At 34.0% G+C, this 22783-nt stretch overlaps 1 protein-coding gene across 2 annotated transcripts in view; it reads left to right on the top strand.

The window, feature by feature from the left end:
- The window catches only part of EPC2 (enhancer of polycomb homolog 2), a 110534-nt gene extending 88977 nt beyond the window's left edge, over positions 1-21557 (top strand). For both annotated transcript variants that reach the window (XM_057746275.1, XM_057746276.1), the window contains 8 exons: positions 1391-1582; positions 4874-4963; positions 6623-6768; positions 6878-7221; positions 16532-16668; positions 17822-17981; positions 18954-19287; positions 20293-21557. In XM_057746275.1, coding sequence (XP_057602258.1) covers positions 1391-1582; positions 4874-4963; positions 6623-6768; positions 6878-7221; positions 16532-16668; positions 17822-17981; positions 18954-19287; positions 20293-20365 — 1476 coding nt within the window. In that variant the 3' untranslated portion in view covers positions 20366-21557. The remainder of the gene's footprint in view (positions 1-1390; positions 1583-4873; positions 4964-6622; positions 6769-6877; positions 7222-16531; positions 16669-17821; positions 17982-18953; positions 19288-20292) is intronic.
- Positions 21558-22783: the final 1226 nt, after the last annotated feature.

The following is a 22783-nucleotide window of genomic DNA, read 5'->3' on the forward strand; positions in this document are numbered from 1 at the left end:
GGTTCATTCCTAAAGGTCAAGGAAGAATGTGGAGCACGAGGACTCCTCCATTATTCAGCTCATGTCAATTCAAACACCAAAGTTCTTTCTTATTAATCACAGGCATCTAGCCCACTTACCCTTTAAATCATACTTGCTTCACCGTAAACAATACAATAAATGTCATTTTGTACATTATTTTAAAAAATCCATTTTATATAAATCAGTGCTTATATAAATCAAGGCATATTATTGGTAGACATTGAATATGAAAATCTCAACCCCAAATTACTGACAGAATCAGCCTTTGTTATATATTGACTCTTATTTTAAATCATCTCTAAGATTAAACACTGACCTTATTTAAATACTAATTTTAGAAACATGGTTGCATCCATTGTGTCTCTACCCTATTTCACATAGTTAACTATATTTCCTCTGTCACACATCCCACCTCAAAATATAAGTAGTTTCTGAGAAGTTGGGGTTTCTTTTTGATGTCATAGCTATAACCGTTGTACGAAACCATTTATATCTCAGTAACTTGGCATTTAAGCAACATTTTCATCATGTGTAATTTTTTTTACCCTAAAGTAGTTTTTATGAAAATCTGAGCTACGTGGGGAAATGTGTAACTTTCTAAATTTTTTTAAACTTTCATCGTGCTTGTACTTTGATGCTTAGAACAGTCATTTTCAAACTTTTTAAAGTAGTAGATCCCTATTTATTAAAAGGAATCCCAGTACATTAAAACAAACAGAAACAGAGCTTCTCTGTTGAGGAGAGCTGGGTGCTAGAACCCATCGCATCAGTCAGTCTCTTTGCCAAATGGCCTCTCACATACTGCCATGGAATTCTGGGGTACTTGAGAACAGTTTGATTATTATTCAAACAGTTTGATTATTATTCAGTTAAGGCAGTAATTATTCATTCTAAAAAGTGAAGTTTTTTTCCTAATCAATAAACTTATCTGTCTCAAAAAATGTAGACATTTTAAAAAATTGGAAATAATTATAGAAATGAATTGATGAATTTATAATCTAATTCATTTAAAAAATAAAGTTATTAATTTTCATCATTAATTAAATTTAAATAAAAATAGAATTTAAATACGCTTTAAATGCTGGATTGCATAATAATAGAGCAATTTTAAAAATTCACTGACATCTTAGTTTAAGTATTGATAACAATATAAAAAGTAAATTTAAGTGTCATAATTATTTTTCACTATAATTTGTGAAAACAAAACATTTTTCAGTTTATGATCACATAATTTTTGCATATTAAAACCAGAAAATAAAATCACCTCTTGGGTAAAAATGTATGTTTTTCAAAGAGCAGTATAGTTTTTCGTGATTTCTAAAATGATTTTCATTTCTTCCTTTTGGGGGAAAAATCGTCATGTAAACAGCACCCGCATCATTTGTCTTTGAAAGAAGAGGCTTCTGATGTGGTTCGTCAAAAGAAGAAGTACCCAAAGAAGCCTAAAGCAGAGGCTTTGATAACATCTCAGCAACCCACTCCTGAGACATTGCCTGTGATCAATAAGAGTGACATTAAGCAATATGACTTTCACAGCTCAGATGAAGATGAATTTCCACAGGTGCTTGTTTTAAAACTTTTAAAGACATTTTCTTCATCTTTTATATTGCTATATTTTAAAACATGATTGATACCTTAGAGTTTTTATTCTTGCTTTCTTCACTTGTTATGACATAAATATTTTCCACATTATTTATATAGTTAATGAAATGGTATTTGCTTTCTCTTATTTTCTGTGGGTTGAATAGAGTTTATTGTGTAGCATTTAGGTGGTTTTCAGCTTTCCCTTTTATAAAAATGGGCATCTCTATACCTCTTCCCTCCATATTTAAAATAGATTATTAGAAATGGAATTCCTGAACTAAAGATTATAAATATTTTAAGACATTTAATGGATAATTGTAAATTCACCAACAATAATTCCCTTTTTACCATATTCTACCAGCATTGTATTTTACAACTTTTAATGTAAATTTTGCTAATTTGTTTGGCAATGCTATTTGATTCTAAAGAAGATTTAGAACTGGTTCGAGTTTTAAGTTGTGAAAATAATTCTTTGGTTATATTACAACAGTTTTGTAGCAAAATGTTTGCAGTTTAAAAATCTTTATTTTTGTTTCATATGTGCTATCTTTAAAATAAGACCTTTATTTTATATATTGAAGAATCAATTTAAAAAATATATCATTTAGCACTTGGTCTAGGAGTGCCCTCCTTTTTTCTTTTCCATGTGGTATACGCAACCTAAAGAGAGTACTGTAACAAGCTTTATCATATTTTAACATTTTGACTTACTAGTTTTAAAAAAAAAATTTTTTTTTAACCAACTTAACAGATATGTTTGGAAGCAATGACAGGTTTGGAAACAAGACAGTTTATAAAACACCTTGTTATTGTAATTATTTAAAATCTAGAGTTTACATAAAATGTGTCCCCTTTGGCTAGGTTATATTAGTTTCACTCTTTTGTAGATGATTTAGTTTTTCTACCCCAGATAATATTTTAGCTTTCATAACACATTGTAACAAATACACAAAAATGTGTTTAATTTCGTATGCTCTTAAAAAGCACTTAAATCATTTATTAAAATTGTCAGAGGATCATGTAATTAGACTCAGGCAGGGCTTTGAATAGTCATGGGACATTAATTAGATGACATTTTGAAGGAATGAAGGAACAAATAGTAGGTCTTTTCCAGATAGAAAATGTAGGGAAAGGCTCAAGGCAGAGAAGACAGCATATTAGAGGGAACTGCTAGCAGTTTGGCATTGCTGGAGCATAAAACAAAGGGGAAGAGAGGTGAATGGAAGGATGCCTGGAGTAGTAGTCAGATGGCAAATGGTCTCTGTCTACATTATATATACTGGGAAGTTCTTAAAGAATTTTAAGTAGGAATGACGTGGTTAGATAAATACATGTATAAAAGCCAGTAAAGTTTTGCTATACATTCCCAGTCCTTTAAGAATGATGCCAGGGGATACTATGTCCAATAGAAACTTTTCCCTTATTTCTAGAATCAGTCCATCCAGCCTGATAGTTAGACACACTCAGAATTTTAGTCATATATTCCCTACCTATTAAGGGATCTTCATTTCTGTTCTAAATTCTTATGTTTATTCATATAATCCCCATTCCCACATGAAATTGCATTTTGAAGCTTTTCAGTTCCTCTCAGTCCTTGTACTAGGTCTTTGACAACATTAATTTTTATAATGGTATCCTCCTATTGCTAAACTGTGTGTACCCATAGTTGGACATTATTCACTGAGGCAGCTATTTAGAATGTAGCTCTTACAAAATCATGATTTTATTGCTAAAAAAAATTTAAAATAATCATATACTTCTTCTTTGTCCAATAAACAAGAACAAAGTAAAAGAGAGCCTTAAGAGAACAAACCTTTTAACCAGACTTCTTCAGCTGATGTGCAGCAGATCAGAAGAAAAACCCCATCTCTTCTTGATCATGCTTCTGCTTCTTCTAACATCAGCTCTCTCTTCCTATGTCTCAGAGTAAATCCTGGAAGCCCCTCCTGGTGTAGTCAGGAGGAAGGCATGGAAAAAATTTCTGAGACTTTGTTTGTGACACTTACTGTATATATTTTAGAAGAGGTAGATGATTTGTAAAGGAACCAAAGTGTAAATTTCACATTTGGGGTTTCCTTTCAAATTTCAGGTTTGGGTTTGGTGCCCCAGGAAGAAGAATCAGCCCCAGCTTACTGTTTCTGTGTCTCCCCCATAGGGTTGGTGGAGGTATATTGGAACCTCAAAAAAATGCCTTTCTCCCCTGGATGACCCTGCTCAGTGGTAATTACCACAGTTTGGAAATAATGTGGAGAAAGCATTTTTCCTCTCAAAATAGGAAGAGAGGGATTTGTGAGGTTCAAAATTTGCAAGTAAATATGGTTGAGCCAGCGTTGTCAGAAAAAGAGATGTACTCCAAAGTGAAATTGCGAGACAACTGAAACTTAAGTACCAAAACTTTTTTTTTTTTATTTTAACCATTCATGCTTAGAAATTTATCTAAACCATATTATTTTCGTGCCATAGCAGATTATATTTGTATTTCATTTAATCTGTTTTTGATGACGTTTATAAAGTTTGCTGTTGTATGATGTATCAGGGCTACCCTAGAGGTCCACTCAGATTATATAGGGATATTTGACCTAGTATCACTTGGTCCTTTGCTTATTAATATGTGACAGCTTTTTGAAAGTCTTTATGCTGTTGCTGTCAGGTGGTGGGCTTAGTACTTCTCTCTGCAACCAGTCTGCTTACCATTTAGCAAGACCTCTTTCCTCTTCTGATTTTCTGCTTCTGATCTGCTAAATTTAAAAAGTGATTTTTAAAAACGAGTGGGGAAATAAGGGACTCCCCTTTGGGTGAAATGTATGATCTTTTTGGCTTTTGGAGATGGAAGGCTATTCATAAACCTTTTTTATCTTCCTAGTTTTGGGCTTTATTACAGAGAAATAAAGTTATTGTTTAAAAACATACCTACATACAGGTGAAGCATAACTATTATTACAAAGTATTTATGGCCACATACAATATTTACAAAATGTAAATGGGATATTTAAAAACTATATTAATTATTTTTAAGCCTATAGCACTTACATGTTCAGGAACAGTTAAGCAATACCATGTGAACTTACCTGCAAGAACTAATCCATTAAAAATAATGATTTTTAACCACAGGAAATCTTGCTAATCTTTAAATGTTTTGGGGAATTCACTGCCTACTGTATATAACGTAGGAGTGATTCACTGTGATCAGATTCTAATTTTAGACCATTACAAAGATTGTTGACTTTTGATAACTCCTAAATGGAATGCTTCATGCCTCTTTTTCTAGGTACCATCCCCAGTATCAGAACCTGAAGAAGAAAATGATCCTGATGGTCCCTGTGCTTTCAGGAGGCGGGCAGGATGCCAGTATTATGCTGTAAGAACTTTATTTTTTGTGGTGTTTTTGTGAACTGGAATTAACAGGTAACTCATGTCAAGGTGACTTAGTCTTGATCTAAAATGGGAAGTCCATCAGTATTTTTTATTTTCTATCCCCTTTGCAGATACCAGGAAAAGATGCTTGAAGGTACTGAGTCCTTTCAAAGGATATCAGAATCCTTTATTTGGATATTGATAACTGCTCATATTTTAGAAATCTAGTTCACTTTGGGCTTTAACTGTAACTTCAGCAGTTAACGACAACTACTCACTATGTCATTGCTAGAGTTAGGTGAGCCCAGAATCTCTAATTGAACCCTTGATGGCTGATGAGTGTTTATTGAAATTTACTATTGGGCAAGCCCATCTTTTCTGTACAAACCCAGTAAGTATCAAACATGAAGGAATCATTTTTAAAGTTCCCTCATGGAATATTTTGTCAAATAATTATATTCATAATTTGTTGACATACTTAGAAAATGCGTTGTGCTGTTAAGTCAAGTTTTGGTGCAGAGTTATATCAAGGAATGAGCCTTATTCCCAAACGCTAAGGTTTCAAATAAGGTGTAATGATAGAGTAGTGAGGATGGCTTTCATATATGGCTTTTGGAGACGTTTTGTCTTGTTACTTTATGGTAAACATATACACTTAGAGCTTTTTCTCTGTGTGTGTGTGTAATATAGGAGAGGTGTAGAGAATTGTTTATAAGTTATGCTTTTGAGAAAAAGGGAAAATTACTGTGAAAGGAGGCAGAAGTGGTAAGGCAGAAAAACAGAATGATAGAGGAAATGGGAAGGCAAAGAAATGGACTGTATATTCTTAAAAGTAAAGAGGAAGTGTGAATTTGACCCATGCATGCCTGCTTCTTTTTTTTTTTTTTTTTAAATACATTTATTTATTTATTTATTGGTTGCTTTGGATCTTTGTTGCTGGATGTGGGTTTTCTCTAGTTGTGGCGAATGGGGGGCTACTCTTCGTTGCGGTGCACAGGCTTCTCAGTGCAGTGGCTTCTCTCGTTGCAGAGCATGGGTTCTAGGTGCACGGGCTTCAGTAGTTGTGGCACATGGGCTCAATAGTTGTGGCTTGCGGGCTCTAGAGCACAGGCTCAGTAGTTGTGGCACATGGGCTTAGTTGCTCCGTGGCATGTGGGACCTTTCCCCGCCCAGGGATTGAACCCATGTCCCCTGCATTGGCAAGTGGATTCTTAAGCACTGTACTACCAGGGAAGCCCCATGCATGCCTTCTTGAACTGCAATTTTTACTTCAAAAAATTTCCTTCTAGTTTATCTCAGTAGGAAGTCTATAAATTACTAACTTCATTATCACTACTATTTTGCATAAGTGTTAAAAGACATTATTCTTTAAAGATCTATTTCTTTTAAAATATAACATATTAATTGCATTTGTAGTAATAAACTAAATTTAGTTTGAGTTATTTTGGTGTTTGGTGTTTGAATTATTTAGTTTGAGTGAACTTTTGAGTCGATATTATAGAATTTTACCTGGTTAATATTTAAACCCTAGTTTTAAAGTTTTATATTTAAATTTTAATTGTTCTGCTAATGTTGTGGTTACTTTATTTTTATCATGATTTAACTTTCCTTCATTTCAAAATCATTCCATGAGTTTTAATTTTTTTTTTTTCTTTTTTTGCAGCCTCGTTTGGACCAAACTAACCATTCATTTGAAAATTCAGAATTGGCAGATTTGGATAAATTGAGATATAGGCATTGCCTTACGACACTCACAGTCCCGAGAAGATGCATAGGATTTGCAAGGAGGCGAATTGGCAGAGGTGGAAGGTGAACTGTTTGTTTTGACCTGGTTTTTGTTTACAAGTTGGAAGGGAAGGTATAAAGAAAATGTTATTAAGTTCTTCTAGGTAATATTTGGCTTTATATTGCTTTTCAGGGTCATAATGGACCGGATATCCACAGAACATGACCCAGTCCTGAAACAGATAGATCCTGAAATGCTGAATGGTTTTTCAAGCGCTTCCCAAACTATAGACTTTTCTTCTAATTTCTCTCGGACCAATGCTTCCAGTAAACATTGTGAAAATAGACTGTCCCTTTCTGAAATATTAAGCAATATCAGATCATGTCGACTACAGTGTTTCCAGCCAAGGCTCCTAAATTTACGGGACAGTGATAGTGAAGAATGTACCTCAAGAAAACCAGGGCAGACAGTGAGCAGTAAAAGAGTTTCTGCAGCGTCTGTAGCTTTACTGAGCACCAGCAAGAATGGCATATCAGGTAAGCTGTCACTTTGTTAAGGAGAAATATATCCTCTTCTCTGTAATTTTTCATTATCCACTAGCTAGACTCTCAGGGTGAATTCTGAAGGCTTATTTTCATGATCCTGCTGAGGAAAGGAATTTTATCTTAATCTACTACACTTTTTTCCCAGCCTAAGAAACTGCACTCTATTATTGTGGTTCACATTTTAACCGAAATGCCCTAGCTGATCCTATAGAACCACTGACTTGTATTTTGAATGTGTGTATGGTGAATGTGTAGACAGAATGTGTAGGGAATTCCCTATGGGCAGAGTGGTTAAAGCTGCTGCCAGATCATCGTTGCACAATACTCTCTGCTTTTGTTAAAGAAAATTTTCATTTTATTGTATTAACTTTGCTTAAATGTAAGCAGTGCTCCTCAGGAGTACCATTAAAAGCTTTCTTTCTGAAAAATGATTTTTAAAGAGGTTCTCTGTGAATAGTTGTAATTTTGATCTGATAACTCACCTCTCTAATTGAGATTAGAAAGTTTTTTTCATTTTAAGAGACAGTGTACTCAAATTAGTATACATAGGCATTGTAAATAATGTATAACATCTAGAAAATCTAAAATGTAGTTTTGATTTGTTTTCTTCTGTGGATAGTCTTCTCTTTATCACATATATACAAGTATGTATAACTTATAAATGTCTTTATAATGTATACATTGCAAAAACAGAAAAAGCATGGTATCCAGAAGCAAAGCTAGATGTGGCTTGACTTATACTGTTAATATCCTTTGTTTCTGTAAAATGTATATATTTCTAAATTGTTTCCTGGATGGTGCATTTTAGTATGCAAAATTGTTATGCTAACTTCTTCAAAGTGATTTTAAATCATTTTAGGTTGAAATTTGGTCTCAATAGTGTTCAGTCTTTTTAAATTACAGAACTGTTTATTTTCAAACTTGACTTAGACATTTATCTATTTAAAGGTTATTATGGAAAATTGGATTTGTTTGAATGATTGGAAGTTGACATATCATTTCTCCAAGTTAGTTGGTTAATTTTCTCCCAAAAGAATTTAGGTAAGGAAAATGGCATCCCGTTATGTAAAGTTCATGAGTCTATTAAGTTTAATGACCTTTTAAAGCTCAAATGGATAAATACCTGATATGACTTGAGATGGCAGGATTCTTAGAAATCTAAAAATAGTAGGAAGTTGACGAATATTAGGTCAAATCTTTTTTTTTCAGCCAACTCTAAGATGTTGTTCAAATTATTTAACTTAACTGGAATTCCTGTACCAAAATTACTCACAATAATTTTTGCCAAAAAGTGAATTTAAAAATGTATCATAGGGCTTCCTAGGTGGCGCAGTGGTTAAGAATCCACCTGCCAATGCAGAGGTCACGGGTTCGATCCCAGCTCCAGGAAGATCCCACATGCCCAAAAAAAAAAAAAAATGTATCATATATGGGCATTTATAATTAGATTTGACCAAGATTGAATTTTTTCTCTACCAATGAATACCATAACAAAAAAGTGATTTTAATATGTTCCTTCTCAACTTGAATATGGCCAAATATTTGCAGCTTTCTACTGTACATTCCTGATACACTCCAGATCTGTTTGACTTGACTCTTTTCCAGAATATATGTATGTTGCGCATGTTGTTGTGTCATCAGTACTCTGTATGTATGGATTCAGAATGTAACGTAAATAATTCCATACAGTCAGCTGTAGAATTTTATGACATTACTATACATCAGCATAAAATAAGCATTTAAAGTATCATTTTAGGCATGCATGCACTTCTCAGGGAACTTAAATCACAAATATGTGATAGTAACATCATAGATAATAAGACTTTTTTTATTTTTGCCTTTCCCCTACCATCAGAAAAAAATAGTGGTTTTGGTCTAATTGTTCCTGCTGTATGTTTATGTGTGTTGTATAATGGTACTGTGTCTTAGTACCATTTCTTTCTTCCCTTAAAAAATTTTAAGGTGCAAGCAACAACTAAGCTACATTAGAACCAATGTTTTAGAGTCAGGTCTTTCAAGTATACATTTAATTACTTGTTATTGGAGTGAAGGATTTTGTTCAAGTTTTCTCTTCTAACTATGACGTTCTAGTCATTGAGGCCACAAGGTATTTTGTTTTCAACAAAATTTTTTTTGTTTCAAAATATTAGGCATGGTGTATAAATTCATAATGAAACAAGCAGTTTTGTAAACAACTGAAAATCTGCGGGAGCTTTTTTGCTTGTTTGTTTGAGCCGCACCATACAGCATGCAGGATCTTAGTTCCCTGACCAGGGATCAGACCCAGGGCCATGGCAGTGAAAGCACAGAGTCCTAACCACTAGATTGCCAGGGAATTCACCTGTGGCACTTTTAAGTACCCATCAGTACCAGTTATAGTCATCACATAGTTTCTCAGTTCTGGATAGATCATTTTAAATGTATTCAGTTACAAATCAGTAAATATTGATAGAAGTTCCTTTTCTACCTAAAGAGGTTATAGGAATTTTTTAAAAGTTATATTTTTATATTTGATGGACATAAACAAAAGAACTGAATCTTCATATATTTGGTTTCTTTTAATCTGTGTGTCTGGCACTTTTGTCTTCTGCTTATTCTCAGTGGACTTGGTCAGGAGAACATGTGTGTCTTTGAGAGTAACAGGACTGACACAGGACCATACCGTTTCAATTAAGAGAATGTCAAGTACTGAATTTTCTATTTCACAGCTGGGAAATCCCAGCAAATAAAGGGTTTAATCAGAAATAGAAACCTGATACACTTGACAGTAATATTTATTTGCATTATAAGTTCCTTAGTTCTTTAAAAAAAAAACAAAACAACTTGAACTTGAGGGCCAATGGCAGAGAATTTTCTTACAAATATGTTGTTAATAACCCAAATAATGGTTTTCTAGTCATAATCCCTGTGTCCTGAATGTATTCTGATTATTATTTTTGATAGCATACTGAATGGACTTAAAGGGAAACATAGAACTGTGTGTCATAGGTGTTAGTAAGAACTAAGACTGTAGACTTCATTTAGTTAACTATTAAATGAAAGTATATTTTCTTAATTGAAAACCTATTTTCAAAGAATAGAAGCAGGACAGAGAAAAGAAAGATCGATGTGTTGAACACAGCAAGTGGATAACCAAGGAAAATTAATTTTATACATAATTATTTAGGATCTAATATAAACAAAGCACTATGTTAAGTGTTTAAAAGTTGCAGAGTTTTAGAAGACAATAATCCTTACCTTCAAGGAGCTTATACATGGCTTATACATGGCAAATATTATGTTCTTTATATAAATGTGTGATTAAGTTTTCAGTCATTTCAAATTGTAGTATTTATTCTTTTGAGATACTATTCTTTTTTTAAATACGTATTTTTTAAAAATATTTATTTATTTATTTATTTATTTGGCTGTTTTGGGTCTTAGTTGTTGCACGCAGGATCTTTGTTGTGGAATGTGGAATCTTTCGTTGTGGTGAGCGGGCTCTTCTTGTGCACGGGCTTCTCTCTAGTTGTGGCATGGGGGCTCTAGAGTGGGCAAGCTCAGTAGTTGTGGCACATGGGCTCTCTAGTTGTGGTGCACAGGCTCCAGAGCATGTGGGATCTTAGCTCCCCGACCAGGAATTGAACCTGCATCCCCTGTATTGAAAAGCGGATTCTTAACCACTGGATCACCAGGCAACTCCCTGAGATACTATTCTTAAATCTTAACCTTAAGAAAATATATTTCACATCTAAAAGCAGCATTGCTTCTTCAGACTTGAAGGGCCAGATTAGTTTACATTTAATCTTGGTTTAGACTAATTCATGGTTACGAGTTAACATCTTTTTTCTTTTCTCATTTGTCTTAGTATACTGAATAGATAGATACTAGCAGCTTTTCTTGAAGCTTTTGACCAGCTTCAAATATCTTAATATTACAGTTTGTAAAATCAGCAACATTTTGGACAGTTTTCCAAGAGAAATTCCTGGTTTTTAATTTTTCCAGTGTCTTTTCCCATTCTTCCTTAAACTGCTTTAAAATGTTTGCAAGCATAAAAGTTGTAAGAAAGGTAAAACTGTGTTTTAACAACTAGCTACCGTACGCACAAGGATTTATTTTTTTAGTTAGAGTCACTTCCAAAGGTGAGAAATGGATTCAGACTTCAGGAGTTTAAAAGATTTTAGTTTGACTGCCAAAGGAAATAATATTGAAATTTCAATGATAACTATTTAGCTTAGGTGTCAGAAGTTTAAATGGATCTTCATTCTGTTTTCTTTATCTTCACATCTCATTTGTTCCTCATTCCCCACCCACTTCACCCTCTCACCTCCCCTCTCACCTCCCATCTTCACCCTCATTGTCATTCCCACTGTTTTGCAGTTTATTCATTAGTTATGTTATAGGATGTGTATAGTCCTGGACAGGTAACGTCAGCTTTCATGAATTGGAAGATTTGTCCTCAGAATAGCTCCAGTGGTTTTATGTGAACTTTTACCTAATTCCTTGCTATGACCTAGAAGGTTTAAAATAGAGTCTCCCTCTCTCGCTCCGTATAGCCCCAGATCTAGCTTTTAAAACAAACAAAAATTGCATATAGTCAGCATTGCTTCAACAAAGCGTGTATTGGGTCATTTGTAGAGACGCGAATGGACCTAGAGACTGTCATACAGAGTGAAGTAAGTCAGAAAGAGAAAAACAAATATTGTATGTTAATGCATATATGTGGAATCTGAAAAAATTGTTATAGACAATCTTATTTACAAAACAGAAATAGAGACAGATGTAGAGAACAAATGGGAGAAGGGGCGGGTGGATGGAATGAATTGGGGGATTGGGATTGACATATATACACTATTGATACTACATATAAAATAGATAACTAATGAGAACCTACTGTATAGCACAGGAAACTCTACTCAGTGCTGTTTGGTGACCTTAATGGGAAGGAAATCCAAAAAAGAGGGGATATGTGTATACATATAGCTGATTCACTTTGCTGTACAGTAGAAATTAACACAACATTGTAAAGCAACTCTACTCCAAGAAAAATTAAGAAAAAAACTTTTATAACAAAGACCTATCTGGTAGATGAAGAATGGCTGAATTATTCATTTTGATTTTTAAATCATATTTATTATCACATTAGATGTCCTTCATTAAGCTACAAAAACTTGGTCTAGACTAGTATTTTAAAGAAGTCATGGATTCCCAAGAATACATCATCTTAGCCAACTTTGAGAAACACTGCATTAAAAGTTAAAAGATTATTTTTAAAAGACAGCAGGTACAAGCACAAAAATCATGTTTATACTCTGTTGTGGGGAGGTCATTTGGAAAACCCAGAATGTGTTTCTGTTAGATTTTTCTTTTTATTAATCAGTGAAAAAGCAATACAAAGTTGTAGAGATTTGACGCATACTCAAGAGTATATTTTCTGTGGGCCCAAGTTTAAGGAACAGGTATCTAGGGCTTTAGAATCAGTGATACCAGCATAAAAGCTAGTGGAGATGCCTGTGTTTTTGGTGGATCACTGTCAGATTATGAGATGGAAAGGTGATAAGGGATCAACCTAGCAGAACACCTTATAGGAACCACATGCCTGAAAGGTGAAGAATGAAATGAGGGATGCCTAGGATCTTTGAAAACAGAATCAGTATTCTAAGGATGGTGACAGGTATTCTAAGCAAACGTACATGGATTCATCTGAGGAATAAAGCAGCACGATAAACGCAAGATAGGTAAAGAGCCAGATATAAAAATAGCCAGAAAGGTTAGAGGTTTTAGTGAAAAACAGACTGTCAGTTACATACACAAAATATTTTAAAATGCAAGTGTGTTACTATCGTACAGAATAACATATATGTAAAAGGGAAAATTCTGTATTATATATATGTGTTATATATTAGAATGTTACCCAGGGAGATTTGCAAAACCCCTTAGGAAAAGGAACACTTCCTGTCTATTTGGAACAGTGAAATATTGCCTTCACAAACACTCAGATTGTGGTAACTGACAGGACTTGGAGGTGTGGGGTTAGGATAGATTTATGACCAGCGTGAATTTTACTTTTAAGCTAGCAACTTTTGAGAGCAACTAGTGGAAAGAACCTGGCTTGGCCTTAAGCAACAGTAACAGACATGGTTTCTCTTTTCATACATTCCCACTTCCCCTTTATGCCAGTACCACCCATCCAAAGCTGGACCCCTGTCTTGTATCTCATTCCTACAGAGATTTCTTCACACTATAAGTATGACCTTTTCCGGGTGTATTTTAATTCTTGCCTCTTGATAACTCGAAGTCAGTGTAAGAATTAAGTTTCTTATGGAAGTATTTCAGTAATTTATGAAAGGAAAAATAATTAGTGGAGAAGGTGCTTTCAATCAGATTACCATCTTCCACCTACTAGTAAGTCAACCCTAAAGATGATAATTCAGTACGGTTGCCTGTGCCACTTTCCATTCACCCTAACAAAATGAAAGAGGTCATCTAGGGAGGGTTTTTTGTGTGTATTCCAATTCTGTGTCATGATTACTAATTGCTCTTTTTGTCTAAAGAGTGTTAAATGCTCTAGAAAATTCTGAATGGGGCACATAAGCATTTTTCAAGCATGAAACACCTTATAGTAAAAAAAAAACAAAAAACTATATGTCAAGAATGAATCTAACATGGGACTTCCGGTGGCGCAGTGGTTAAGAATCCACCTGCCAATGCAGAGGACATGGGTTCAAGCCCTGGTCGAGGAAGATCCCACATGCCATGGAGCAACTAAGCTCGTGTGGCACAACTACTAAGCCTGCACTCTAGAGCCCGCGAGCCACAACTACTGAAGCCCACTCACCTAGAGCCTGTGCTCCACAACAAGAGAAGCCACCACACTGAGAAGCTCACGCACCTCAATGAAGAGTAGCCCCCGCTCTCCGTAACTAGAGAAAGGCCGTGTGCAACAATGAACACCCAACACAGCCAATAAAGAAATAAATTTATTTTAAAAAAAATGACTCTAACATGCTAAGCTTGAGGTGAGGAGGAAGAGGAAAAAACTGAATGTAATATTTTAAGCATATCCATATTTTGGAATTAAGTTTTATATCAGTGGTTTTCAACCAGTAACAGAATCAGGGATGAGAATTTTGGTATCAAAGTCATCTTGAGTTTTAAAAAATTGGACAACACTTGACCATTAACTTGAGTAATTTCAATGGAAATTTCTCTTGGTTGGGATTTTATGAGTTTTCTGTGGGGAAAAGTATGGGGTTCTTGAGCAAATAAATGGTTTCAACAAGTCAGGGCAGTAAGTTAGACATATCCCCCCGAGAAAGGGGAAATTTTATTAGTATTCCTTTTTAATATCTACATTACTAGTCATCTTTTCATAAAAGCAAGTAGAATACCTCTAGTTGGCAACACTTTATTATCTAATGAGTAACCAAAAGTAATTTTTTTATTAAAAGAATAAAATATGTTCTTTCTAGTAATTTACATATATACTTTATTCTGATTAGTAAGAGTTTATGATTGTCTGACTTAAAAGATTTTGGAAAAAGATTCTCATTATTCTCATTCCTCTCAATTTTTAAATAGCTGCTAAAAATGTATTCTCTTTATTTGGTTTATTCCTCACTTAAAATTAACCACTGTGATTTCACACCTTTTCATCACAACATAAGCCTTACCTCTGGACAAACATAATGCTGAATTTGAGGGAGTAGACCATACTAACACCAGATTCTAAGTCCATTTCTTTTGAATTGGTACACCGTTTATACATAGGACTTAAACAGATTTATTTGGGTTTAACGTAAGATTTTCCTTCTTGCCTTTGTATCTGATAAACTATTTTTCATCTCTTTCCCAAGGTTTTCAAACAGCTGGAAACTCATGAATACTTCACATTTTCATTTGATTTTGAAGATTTTTTAATTTAGGATTAAATTTTTTTTCTTTTAAAAATAGAACACTTGCAGTGAATTTAACGTGTGCAAAGAAAGACATTTGATTTTGTTGGTAATTCAGTAAGATAACCAATGTGTACTTCAAAAATGCAGGTAATATAGTAAAATTTTAGAGTGAGCACTATCATAGGCCCAGGTTTTTTAATCTTCTAAAAATAAAATTGCTATCTCTCTAAGAACTGTTTTTCCCTGATAGTCCAATACTAATTTTAATGGTAATGTTGTGGAACAGAAATGAAGGCATATCTAAAGCTTTGTCCATCTCTGGGGCCTAATTCCTTTTTCATAGAAAATAAGCTATACTTTGCGTAACTTATTAAATGTCTAAATTACCATGAAAAAGTTTTTTTTTTTTTTTTTTTTTAATTTCTCATTTGTGATTCTACTAAATGGAAAACTTTGGGGTGGGGGCTAGTTAAGTAACATAGGTTTAAGGTATAGTCTCCTGATCTAAACTCCTTTAGGTCATATTGATTAGATAGCTAGATTACATTTAAAGGTTGATTCATGTTAGTTGTTATTTCTTTATGTGTATCTTTTCTTCCCAACTACACTGCAGGACTTTATAGCAGGGACCCTCTTTCTAATTTATTTTTTCCCTGTATTCATTCTTAACTCTTAATGTAGCACTTTTCATCATAGATAGTAAATACTTGTTGATTGAGTGAAATAGTTGAAAGAAGGAAAGAAAGCAGTAAAGAAAAATGGAGTAAAATTACTCTAGTAGTACATGTATTCTGATGTGATTTAATGTTTTGTGACTCTAATAACATACTGACTTCTATGGAGATGGCTTTGTGTCCTTTAAATCAGTTTATCAGTGATCTACTTAAATATCAGTGAATGAAAGTTTGTTTACATTTCTTTGAAAAAAGTGTTTCTTATAACTTTCTAAAGTAATTTTTTAAATAAAAGTTTTAAATGTTTTTGACATTTAGTAACTTTTAACACAGTTGGAAACCACATAATTGGTTACATCTGAGGATGCATTGTATTTTTAATTTTCTGAACACTTCTCTGATTTCCAGCTTGTGTTTTTATAGATAGGACTTATTTTAGGCATCAAATCTATTGGCTTAAACTATGATTTGTCTGAATAAATAGGAGAATCCTCGTACTAGAACTATGTTATACAGTAAAAACTACATATAGGAACTTTTTTCAGCATGTGATATTAGAAGGTCATAGATATTAGCATTAAGCCACTTTGGCTGAAAGATTTGTCGTTTTTATTTCTTTGCTGCTGATGTATATTGTGATTTGAAATTGCTTTTCATCTTAATTGTGGAATAACTTTATATTGTATTCTACTTGTGTTGTTAAAATTACTTTAAAACATACGTATTTCTAAAATTAATGTCCTTTACCAGTGACAGGGGGTATCACAGAAGAGCAGTTTCAGACTCATCAGCAGCAGTTAGTTCAAATGCAAAGGCAGCAACTTGCTCAGCTTCAGCAGAAACAGCAATCTCAGCATTCCTTGCAACAGACACATCCAAAAGCACAGGTAAACCTGTTTTTTAATCATGGTTATGTCTGTACCTTTCTCTCATAATTGTCTTTTTTTTTTTTTTTTTTTAAATTTTAGTCAGGTCACAGAAGATATACCTTGTTATTGCCACTCTTGATTTTGGAGATCAAACCTAAGTGTCTTTTTGGTTAATTTACATAATTTTAAGTGACTAGTTTATATTTTATGAGAGGAGCACTAGAGCCAAATATAATATTTTTAATATAGGAAAGCAATAACTACATATTTTTGGAAGGGTTATTAAGAATTCTCTTAGAACCATCACCCCCGACCTCTACTCTCCCAAATATACTTTTTTCAAGGATATGACTGTCCTAACCCCTTCCTAAACTGTGCATTTAAGTGCCATGTAAATGTGCCCCATGAGCTGAGAGGTGATTCTTGACTTGTGCGATACATCCAAACAACATAGCCCTTTGCCTATTTGGATTACATTTCCCTGAAGAAAAAAAATTGCCACTAGGTGAAGTTTTCCTTAGGCACCAGTAAATGATTGACAGTAGGGATGAGAATAAAAATGCCTTATAAAACTGTAATTGCCGGAAGAAAGAAGCCCTGCCAACACCTTGATATGAGACTCATTTTGGACTTTTGGCCTCCAGAACTGTATGACGATAAATTTCTGTTGTTTAAGCCACTAAAAAACTTAGTAACAGCTAACCAGTTTTATACAGAGTCAAAAGGAATGTGACCATTAAACTTGCCTTTGTTTGCCTTTTCTGAATCTCAGGTATTTCCAGCCTACTGAAAGGTTAGGCTAAGACATCATTTTACATTGGGACAAAAATGGCTGTTCGTCATCTCAGTTATTTCATTTTGCCCGTAGTATCTAGACTGTCAAGTATTTTTAAAGACATTTATTAACGTTTATTGGAAAAATGCATTGGGCATTAAAGGTTTGGGTTGTTTAATACCTTAGCTCTTTCTCATAAATAGTTGCTTCCCAGTTTTCAGTCACTTCCCTGTTTCATATGATGAAAATGGTCTGTGGAGTCCTGGATCTCTTAACATAAGCACTTGTAGCTATTCAAGATGAAAAGGGCAATAGCCTCTTGGATTTGCTCATTTCTTAACTTGTTCATGAACTCACATCTAAAAAGTTGAGAGTTTAATTTTGTGTATTTTATAGGGCTCAAGCACCTCTGACTGTATGTCTAAAACACTTGACTCAGCCAGCGCCCATTTTGCTGCATCTGCAGTGGTCAGTGCACCTGTTCCAAGTCGCAGTGAGGTAGCCAAAGAACAGAACACTGGCCACAACAACATAAATGGTGTTGTCCAGCCTTCAGGTAAGCCGGTTGTTTCATGTGATACTTAGCAGCTCAGAGTTGCAACTTAGTGATTTGAGGTATGGTTTTCAAATCCAAGGGGGAAACATTGTACAAGAAATCATTCAGGATTCTTCAGTATTTCTGTGCATACGTGTGGTGGAATGGCTGGATGTTTTCTAGAATTCACATAGAGCCTGCTCCCTGTTTCCTCCCGCACCCACTGAATTCCTACCTGTGTAACACTCAGCCCTGCCTGGTTTTATCCACATACTGTCAGTTGCCTCACATCTTAGGAAACACATTAAGCTAATTGCTAACCATCATTGTTGCATCATTTGTACATTTATAAAGAGGCGAAATATAATCCAGGCTGGTCTATCAATAAATTGGAAACTGGGTTTACTTTCCCTATCTTACATACTCACAGGCCTGCTTTCTCTGACTCCTTCTTGTGAAAAACAGTATTCCTGTGAAAGTATTCCTGCTTCTTATTACCCTAAGTCCTCCCAGATTTCCTGTTCCTGTCATCCTTCAACTACTGCTCAGACCCTAGGGTTTTCTACTTGCTTTTACATATACCCATGATGGTGATTGCCGTTCCTTACTAATGTTCTTGCATGTGTAAATTCTAATGGAAGTCCAACTTTCATCTCCACCTGCCCTCAATCTCCAGAGAGGACCTCTCTGTCCTATTGTACAGTTTCCAAATACGGAGGCAGCAGAATACTTTCCAGAACCTTTTATGTAGGCTAGTAGAAAGAGGCTGTCTTTGGGGTTGTAACAGGTGAATATGTTACCAATGAGAAGCTGTCTTTGGAGAGGCCATTACGTGGAAGATTAATTTGATATTTAACTAGATTACAGATGTTTGCATTTCTTTTTACTTTTAAGCTCCTAATTTTTTAGTTAATTAAATAAATAAAGATATGATATAAAGATATTAATGTCTCATGATGTGAATTGAATGATTTTTTTTTTCTTCTCTTTCAGGAACCTCTAAAACATTATACTCCACCAATATGGCTTTATCATCCAGCCCAGGGATTTCAGCTGTACAGCTTGTAAGGACAGTTGGCCACACCACTACAAACCACTTAATCCCAGCATTGTGCACAAGCAGTCCTCAAACACTTCCCATGAACAATTCCTGCCTGACAAACGCAGTGCACCTCAATAACGTCAGTGTTGTTTCTCCAGTCAACGTGCATATCAATACACGGACTTCAGCACCATCGCCAACAGCCTTAAAACTTGCCACAGTTGCTGCCAGTATGGACAGAGTGCCAAAGGTTACTCCTAGCAGTGCCATCAGCAGCATAGCAAGGTGTGTGTGTGTGTGTTTCAAGTATCATTCTGTCCCTTTCTGCTGGCTATTCTGTGGTAGGAAAAAAGACTTTTTTATTTTTTATTTTTTTTTTTTTTACTGCTCAAGCAATAGATGTCTTGTCAGTTGATTGACTTGCTTTTAACAGATACTGAATATCTGCTTAGTCTAAAGTTCTGTGACTTAGATCATTTGTTCAAGGTCACAAGCAGCATGTTTAAATGCCAATCAGAATTGTTAAAAAAAAACAACACACAAGGAAAAAACCCATATCAACTTGGGAACCATCAAACTGAAAAAATAATCAGTCTATTTTAGAAGCTTCAGTTATTCTTATATTACTTCTTTGTAATTTAGGTAGCCTGGAAGGCTAGACTTGTTAGTAGCTTCCAGAGCTTTAATTTTCAAATCAAAATTTTTATTTTTTTCAACATTATTCACACAGGGAAAGTAAATTATTCTGTGTATATTTTAAAATTGAGAATATTGTGGAATTAACTGAATCTATGATAATTATTTCAGATTGTTTTTTTCTATGACACTAATGCATGAGAACAGTGAATCAAAAAATTGATTTGCGTGGATTAATAACTACATGATCTTAAGCCTGTCAAATTAAACTATAGTGTAAAGTAATTTAAGTAATATTGTTCTCCTAATGATTATTCTTTTTGAGCATCATACGCTCCATCTGTTGTAAAAAACTTGGATTGTTTTATGTTATATATTTCATAAGTAATTTATCATTGGCTTCTACTGAAATATTGTGTTAAATTACTGTCTTTCCTAAGTAAATAGTTATCATCAAGTTCTTAGGGATTAATAGAATTTCTTAGCTGAAGAAAACTTTTCCTCATTCCTGTATGGAAATCGTAAAAATGGGAGAGGTTCTTGTGCAATAGATGTTTAGTTGTAATTACATAAAAATGTATCTGCAAATACTAAGTGATAAACATCATATTCTAGAGAGCATTAATGTTTATTTTACTCTTTGCCTTATTATAGAGAGAACCATGAACCAGAAAGATTGGGTTTAAATGGAATAGCAGAGACAACAGTAGCTATGGAAGTGACATAACCTAAAACATGTGGCTTTGACCTGTGCTGATGGTGTGCAGTCATTCATATTCCAGCTGAATGCAAAAGGCGACACTCTGTGGATCACAGAGCATAACAATGGACCTAAATGGACTATAGTATATCGGATGTTAAATCGATATATGATGTATATTTTGTAAAATTGGGAAAATCACTACCTTGTAAAATAGTTTATTTGTATCATCAATATTATTTCTGTTACTTGAATAGTAGATATTCATCATCATGCTTTTGCACTTGAATTTGCAACTGAATGGATTTTAAAAAATAATTCTTTAATGGGATCATGAGCATGAAATGGGATCCTGCATCACTTGTTTTAACTATTTATTTTGCCATGTTTACATTTTGTATCTTGTAAAAATAAATCCAACTTTGTGTCTAAAAAGTTAAAGATTCATAGCTAGGAAATGAAATTCTTGTAATTTTTTTCTAAAGGAACTGTAAAGTTTTCACTTGGTTCATTTTGTTTCACAATTTGACTAGATGGACTTTTTGGTAAATACTTTAGTGGCATTTCACTGTCAAATATGAAGTTCAAGGCAAAATAGTATTTTCTATTACTGTGCAGGGGAAAGGGATGGATCGATACATGCAAATTTAATGTAGTAACTCACTTTTCCATATATTTTGAATGTATATTTCTATTTATAATACCAGTTTATAAAAAATGATTACACAGAAAAAAAGGACTAGGAAAAATTATGCATCTAGCACATTTAAACTGTGCAGGTATGAAAATTTTTCAAGGATTACATTTTATCCGAAGACTGCATATTTTAACTGGCTTTAAAACTGTAACACACCACATAAAGGATATTTTACCAGGTATGTATTGCATTATATCATTGCAATAATTATTGGAAGTCTAGATATCGAGCCATCCCAGGTGTTGGGAGTTGGGGAGGGTTGTGGCAAGATTGTCTTTTCAATTTTGGAGAGTTTTCCTGTGGCTACAAGGCAAGTAACGGGTTGGAAAAAGTCTGACTGTAACCGTTGGACACCTTCATAGTGTAGTGTTTTAGTGACTTTTTTTATACGGTTCTTGTATATTAGATACGTGTAGTGGTGTTTCAGAATGTTTGTTTATGCACTAGTTCAGACAACTTTCCCTGTTACTTGTTCTTGATAAGTGAAAACTGCAGGGAAATAAAAATACATATCAAAACATGGACATGCTGCATATGTGTTTATTTCACAATGTGCACACAGTATAAGTGAAAATTTAAGGGAGATGATAGCACTTAACAGCACTTTTCATTTTCACAGTGCTTTCCAAGCATTAATGAAAAGAATTATAAGAAGCTCATCTGTGGGCACTATTGGGTTTCAGATAATCCAATATAAACTACCTTTGATATGAAAAGTTCTTAAAATATTTTACAGAATGTAAGTAATTTGCAGTGTAACATTCATTGAAATCTCATAAATGAGTCTCATTTTATAAATAAAAGTTTAGAGTAGAAGTATATTGCAAGGGGATTTTGTCAAGTAAGTACTGGGAAATGTAAATATTTTTAATGAGTATGATTAAAACCATTTCAAACTTCATAATTTTATACTTTACATTTTTTATATCCTCAGTCCTGAAAGTTGTAAATTGATATGTCAGTTGAATTAATGGGCCAAGATATCTGCTGAGATTGGTTTTTATTCAGGGCCTAAATATGTAAAGCAATTTATGGTCAGAACCATAGGAAAAAATAAATTTAATTTCTTCATTGGTTGTGACCTGATAGGATCCATGCTCGTTTCTGCCATACTACCTCTGGAGTTACTCACTGCTGATGATATAAAGAAAATAATTTTGATTTGATATGTAGTATGACTGTGTTCATTCTGCTTTTAGTTGGATGTATCTCCTTGCTATTAAGAACTCAAAACAACTTCAGTGCCGATTTTGGAGAACGGTTTTATTTCCATTTTACTGAAGTAAAGCATGAAGCGAATTTGCCTTGTGATATACATTATAAACAATTTAAGTGAAAGAACTTTCTACTTGTACATTTTTTGGTGATGTGGCAAATCCAGAATTAATCAAAAACTGATAACCCATTTATTTGTCTTTTGGGTTTTTTGTTTTTAAGTAAAATAGAAAAATAAGCCTGCCTTATTTTGGTGCTTGTAACTGTTTCACAGATGTCATTTCAGTTACTTGCACACACATTTTTCTAGTGCTTTTCAAAAACTTAAGTGACAGATATTTTTTTTTTACATTATTAAATTGAAGGATAATTTTTGCACAGGCCCTCCTCTGGACAATACCACCATTTCTTGGTTTTTCTGATGAAACTAATATTGGTACTTGTAGTTCAGTAAGCTTCTAGAGTCCTTGGAGTGTGTTTTTTAATGGGATGGATCGTAGGCTTATTTGTTTTTTTAAACAGGGGTGACTCAT

Source organism: Hippopotamus amphibius, chromosome 8 (genome assembly GCF_030028045.1).
Source record: "Hippopotamus amphibius kiboko isolate mHipAmp2 chromosome 8, mHipAmp2.hap2, whole genome shotgun sequence".
NCBI classification, from domain to species: Eukaryota; Metazoa; Chordata; class Mammalia; order Artiodactyla; family Hippopotamidae; genus Hippopotamus; species Hippopotamus amphibius.